The sequence below is a fragment of the Nicotiana sylvestris genome, chromosome 2, assembly GCF_000393655.2.
Source record: "Nicotiana sylvestris chromosome 2, ASM39365v2, whole genome shotgun sequence".
Lineage (NCBI taxonomy): Eukaryota > Viridiplantae > Streptophyta > Magnoliopsida > Solanales > Solanaceae > Nicotiana > Nicotiana sylvestris.
Window position 1 is genome coordinate 186,467,504 of NC_091058.1, and position 6,637 is coordinate 186,474,140.

General features: G+C 40.9%; 1 protein-coding gene across 1 annotated transcript; it reads right to left on the bottom strand.

Moving 5' to 3' along the window:
* Positions 1 to 223: 223 nt before the first annotated feature.
* LOC138886066 (uncharacterized) lies at positions 224 to 1,034 on the bottom strand. Its single transcript, XM_070167093.1, has 2 exons — positions 767 to 1,034; positions 224 to 603 (listed from the first exon to the last, which is right to left on the bottom strand). The coding sequence occupies exons 1-2, from the start codon at positions 1,032 to 1,034 to the stop codon at positions 224 to 226; spliced, it is 648 nt and encodes a 215-aa protein (XP_070023194.1).
* Positions 1,035 to 6,637: the final 5,603 nt, after the last annotated feature.

Sequence of the window (6,637 nt, forward strand, 5' to 3'; positions counted from 1 at the left end):
TGCATTAGTTAAGCCGAAGGGCATCACCTACCACTCAGAGGCTCCATATCTCATCACACATGTTGTCTTTGTCCATCCCCTTCTGCATTGCGAACCTGGTAGTAGCCCTTTCGAAGATCCACCTTGGTAAAGTACTTGGCTTGCCCAAGTCTATCAAACAAGTCAGCAATGAGCGGGAACGGGTACTTATTCTTTATTGTAACCTTATTAAGTGCTTGGTAGTCTATGCACAAGCGCAATGATCCATCCTTCTTCTTTCGAAAGGTGCCTTTAATGGGCGAATGTGACCAGCATCCAACAACTCTTTCAATTGTTTCTTGAGCTCCTCTAGCTGGGGCAGTGCCATACGATATGGGGCAAATGCGGGTGGCTTAGACCCTGGCTCCAACTCAATCTTGTGATTCACCTCTCGCCTAGGCGGCAAGTGCTTAGGCAACTCCTCGGGCATGACATCTTTATTTTTCTCAAGCAACTTCTCTATGCAAGGTGGCACTATCTCTTGAAAATTCTTATCTTCCTCTAGACTTGCAATAGTTTCCACGAACGTCGGCTCCCCGTCTTGATCCCATTGACAAACTGCATAGCTGAGAGTTGTGCTTGGATCTATCCGTATGGAATAGTCACTGCAGGTACCATGCAAGCCCCTTCTCTCTCCATAACCAAGAGACGTTGGAGGTAGAGGTCAAAGTATGACAATGTCTAAAGAACTCTTGCCCCAGTATGATGTCAAAGATATCCATAGTGGTTATGGTAAAGTTTGTCATACCTTTCCAAGCTCCCAATTTGACACCAAATCCATTAGCTACCCCACGAGCATTTTGTACCTCGGCATTCACGGTCTTGACGCGAGAGTTGGTTGGAGCAAGCTTCAATTCTAGTCTCTTTGCGGTAGCCTCAGTCACGAAATTATGAGTTTCTCTAGCATCCACCATTGCACGAGTGGGCTTGTTGTTGATGGTGAGATCCACATATTGATTGCCATTCTTGGTAGGTTGGATATCTTGCTTTGTGACAGCACCACATAATCCGATCATACCCAACTGTGCGGTTCCCGAACTCTCTCCTTGAGGCTACTCCTTCCATTCACCGACCATGGCACTGAGGCTCTTGAGGTCGGGACAATCTTGAAGCCATGCGGCCCTCCGCATATGTAGCATCCCTTCATCTCATCCTATGCCTTCTTCTCGGTGTAGCCCTGATGACCACTCGACTTTTTGGGATCTTGAGTCTTGGAGTATTGTTGTTGTATCTCTTTGCCTTTGCCACGGTTTCCCCCACCTTTGACATTGTTAACCTTTGACTCCTTTCCATTGCCTTTGTCGTGCTTGTCATGCTGAAATCTATCAATGATTCGGCCTCCACTATGGCTTGGTCTATATCAGTGACTTGTTAACGTTGCAACTCCTGCTTAGTCCAATTTTACAACCTGTCCATGAAGTGGAAAAACAAGTCATCATTGGTCAGTTTGGGGATTTGAAACATAAGGGTAGTGAACTCCTTGACATAGTTACGTATGTTCCTTGTTTCCTTCAATTCCCTAAACTTGCGCCTTGCCTCGTACAAGATATTGTTTGGAAAGAACTGTTGCTTGAACTCCACTTTGAACTGACCCCATGTGCTAATAGTACATAAAACTTTATCCACGTCGGCCATCTTCCTTCTCCACTATAGCATGGTAGTCTCTGAGAGGTACAATACTGTAGTGTTGATCTTGGCCTCGTCGTCCCTTACTTTGCCATGCCTGAAGTAGTTCTCCAAGTGCTAAAGGAAGTTTTCCACTTTTTGTGCATCACAAACACCTTTGAACACTGGGGGTTTGGGAGCCTCGATCTTGGCCTCCCTCGTCACCATAACATTGTTGGCTACCGGTCACGCCAGCATTGACATGCTCCTCAAGTGACTCTATCTTTGCCTTCATAGCATCGATAGTACTCAAAGCCTCCATGAGTCTGCACTCTAAGGCAGTGATGGTTTGCCTTAGTTCCATCTTAGTCTGTGTACGTCCCTCCAAGTCATTTTGGATACTCTCAATATCTTCAAGAGTGTGCCCCTCAAGAACGCTAAGGGTGCCTTCCACCTTCCCCAAACGTTGGCCAAAGATCTCCACGGCGTCCATCCTCTCATTCATCTTCATCACCCTTTCTTTACCGATCGAGACATCCTATGGAAGGACCTCCACTTCATCCTCACTCGCCTCAGTGGCAGATGGTTCTTGGGATGTAAATCCTTCGTTTGACACAACCTCATGTGGCACCTCCTGGATCTTGTTGGTGGCATTCCTCTTTTTGCTACGGCCACTCTTGCCAGCAACATCCTGGATGACATTGGCTTGGGTGTTGGCAGCATTAATTTCTCTGTCATTCGCCATTCCCTTAGTTGAAACCTTCACTCTGATACCACGTTGTCACGTCCTTAGTTGTTAACTAAGTACACATGCGACACTTGACAACTCGCTCATGATCTTGCACAACTTGCTCACATTCTTGCTATGCCAAATCAGCCTTACTACACTCAAGATCGCTAAGAGAATGGAAGAAAGAACACAAGAGAATTGTTAAAGAAAGCTTTGTATTAGAGAGAACTTGAATTGCTTGCTTGGTGAAATACAAATGAATGGCCCCCTTTATATACTAGTCTCCTAGGGGCTAGTGTGTAAATATTAATTATTACACAAGTCTTTGATATTTACAAGATAAGGGCTTTCTCTAGAATTATCTACAAGCCTAGAAGAATCCAAGGACTTTCCTAGTAAATCCATAAGGATCTAGGTTCTTCCTAAGGAAATGTCCATACTACTCTAGAATCTTCTCACAAATTCTAGCATTCTTCTTATGTAAGCTTCCACATGGCATTAATATATGCCAAATGGAGCCTATGTGGCATGATAACATGGCGGGTCATCATATTATATCTTAATTTTGAGGGTGTTTGGTAAAGAGTAGAGTTGATTTTGGATGAATTTTCAAATCAAAACTCAAAGATGAATAATATATATTAAAGTTGTATTATAATTGTATGATTTTGAGATTCCTCAATTGAGTTCTCGAGTTTATCGACCGTCTATTTGATCATGTCGTTCTCCTGAAGGAGCTGAGATTTCTCTTGCTCCAAAGCAATATTTCGTCGATGGAGATCTCCACCGGCGCATCATTGTAAACCTCACCATTCCTAACAGTTTCATCCGCCATAGTCAAACCTATAAATAATCAGAGAAAGTACTTATTTACCACGGTATTGATTATTGAAATCGAGGAACTTTCTTATAAAATTGCTATAGAATCTGACTATTTCCTCCACTCTATCGAGATGGAGGAACTTGATCTTTTTCTCTATCTCAAGTTCTTTTCTCCATCTCTGTATATATACACACCTACACATGATGAGCTCAAAACACAACACGAAATTAATACTCGCTAGCCAAAAATAGTATAGTTTAATTATCGTCCAGAGATTAGATTTAAACAACGTTCAAGTGTTTTCTGGCTTAAATGTTATTCAGAATGATTATCACTTTGGTTGGAATGATTATGAACTAAATTAACTATTAAAACTACAGTAATTAACAATTGATCACGAAAAGATAAGATTTGTGCAATACTAAAATAATCTATGAGAGAAATAAGGGTCGTGACTGGATAAGTGCAAGATCGTTATTCAGGATGTAACTCTAATTCAATTTACTCTAATGTTCTAATGATTCTCACGAATTCACTCGATGATCAATTCAATCGTATATCCAAGACTCCTCTCTCGATTTAATCTGAACTCTACAAGGTAAACCTAATTTAAAGCATTGTGAAGATATGCAAGAACACGTTAATGGACTAGTCTTTAAAAAAATGTCTCTCGAATATTCTCCTAACTACAAGCTCTTCTGATCACTTAAAAGAATCAGTGAACTAAACCAAATGAAATAGTGTAAAGATAATCAAGAAAAATATTCCTAGTTCAATTAAATAATTCATTGAACAAAATTGTAATCAATTCAAAGCTCCATAAACGAATTCATGCAAAATACTAGAGTTAAAATTCGTAAATATCAATCAAAATACAATATCCCTCAAATCTTAAAGTAACCTACTTCATAATCAAGGAGGAAGTCATCACAGATAGAGTTAAAGAAGAAGAAAACATGAATTCAATCCAAACTCGGGTGTTGAGTTGAGGAAAGAATGATGAATCCTTGTGCCTCAGAGCCTCCAAAACTTTCCAATCTTCCGTAGGTCAAAGAGTACTCTAGAAATTGTGTTTTTGATATATTTATACCATGTAGGAATGGGACTAGACACAACTATCCTCTCTGAGCTGAAGTAGAAAAGGTTGGACAAAAACATACACTACTGCAACGCCCCAGGCGGTGCACAATATGACACATTAGTGGAAAAGTTCAGAGGCCTATTTTTTTTTCATTCTGCACGATTTTTTCCCTAGCACCCCGCGGCGCACGGCGTGGGGCGGTAGTGCATTTTTTCAGCGTAATCTTTTCTTTTCATTTTTTGACATTTAGACTTGGTCCTCAAACTCCTAACATGATTCCGACTTAATTTCTTGGGTTTCTACTCATATTTAAAGCTCCAAATCATCCATTTTAGCTCCAAACTCACTTCTTCACTCGAAATCACATCCTACACAGTATAACACACATAATAAGCATAAAGTACTAATAATTAGGCTCAAATACATTCAAAGTGTAGTAATTAGAGTGTAAAATATAGAAAAATACGGGTTCCTAGCCTACCATCAACACCCCACACTTAAACCATTGCTCATCCCCGAGAAATCAAACTATACTTCAAATAGAGATGACATTTTCAAGCAACTTTCCTAACTCATCCTGCTAAGAATAATTAAAGCAGACTAAGCACCATCCATACCGTAACATCCTAGCCTCAAGACGCAACTCACAATCACCACGTATTTTTCAAAAACCTACTCACTTACTCTAGCACAGAGGCCAAAGACATTGTGAACACGTGATTTTTGCCCTATGTGAGAATTACTCCCAAAAATTCAAAATAAAATAATTTTCCTTTGTGTGCAATTTTGAGAATTTATGGCATTTTTGGATAATTATTTGTACTTGTCTGTGCATGTTCATTTATTAGATTAATAAAAAAATACAAAATATGTCGCATTTGCATTTAGAATTTAATTCTACAATTAGGAGCAATTAAGTTTGTTTTACAAGAACAAAAATCATAAAAATAATGTACGTTGTACTTTTAGCATTTAATGTCCAAATTGTGTGATTTTATCGTTAATTGCTATGTAATTGTGTCTTAATTGTTAAGAGTTAATTAGTACTTTTATAAATTAATTTAGTTCTATAGGTTAATTTAGAATTTGTAGAATTTTAGTTTTATTTTAAGAAAAAAAAAGAAAAAAGAAGCAATGGAAATAAAAGAAGAAGAAAATCGGATTGGGCCTTTTCTTCAATTTTAAACCACAGGCCCAAAGAACCAAACCCCCACTGGGTCGACCCGACCCGGTCCGCCCCATAACCCAAACGAACCCCAAACCCCCCTTTTCCCATTTTCATTTTTATTCTTCTAAACCCCTAACCAAAACAAACCCTAAACACCCGCCCCTTCTTCTTCTCCTTCTCCAAACAACCCCTCCTCCTTCATCTTCGTCCAAACGACCACCCTCCCATGATTGTCTTCTCCTTCATCTTCGTCGGAACAACCACCCCCCCTGGCTGCCCCCTTCTTCTTCGTCTTCGTCGAAGCGACCACCCCCATGGCAGCCCTCATCGTCGTTCACCTCCAGTCGCGAGCTCCAGCCAGTACGCCATGGCCGCTTCTTCTTCTTCTTCGTCAGTCACTGCTCAACACGCACACACACAGTCCGTCGACCACCTGAAATAGCCTCCTCACGTCCAGCAGCAACCAAGCGACCCCTCCAGATCCAAACGACCACCCCCATGGCTGCCTTCTTCTTCATCGTCGTCCAAACGACCACGGCTATGGCTGCCCTCCGCCTCACGCCCACCACGACCAACCAGCCTCACCGTCGAGCAGCAACATCTCCAAGCCACTGCTGCTCCAGCTCCACTGTCATGCCAACGACCCCTTATCATAAGGAGCCATCTCCTCACCAAACTCGTCAACGATAGTCTCAAGTGCTTCAACAAACGATCGTAAAGCAAAAACAGAGTCAACACGAATAGGGAGGTCAGGATCACGCATTCCAGCCACAACACTATGTAATGCTTTGCGGAAGTTATTTGGATCTGAAAAGTTAACATGGGCATATTGTCCTGCAACCCATGCTGCCTTGGCTCGAAGATGGCCCACAGGACTGCTAAATTCTGGAAATACATGTTGAACAAGCATACGTTCAAGCTCTGATTGTGTTTGTGTTCATATGGGTTAGTTTGAATTCGAACCCAAGTTTTTGTTTGTATTATAGATAATTCATGTTCATTTTGTTTGAAGTTTGTTAGTTCTTGTAAGCACGTGATTTTTGCTTCACGGACAATCGCTCCAAAAGAAAATAAAAATAGTGGCAAAAGGCTTCGCTGTACAATTTTTCGATCTTTCCGTGACATGTGTTGTTAGTCGTTTGTGAGTCTGTCCATTTTGCATCTAGTCATTATCAAACAAAAATACAAAAAATATATGTGGCGTTAAAAGAA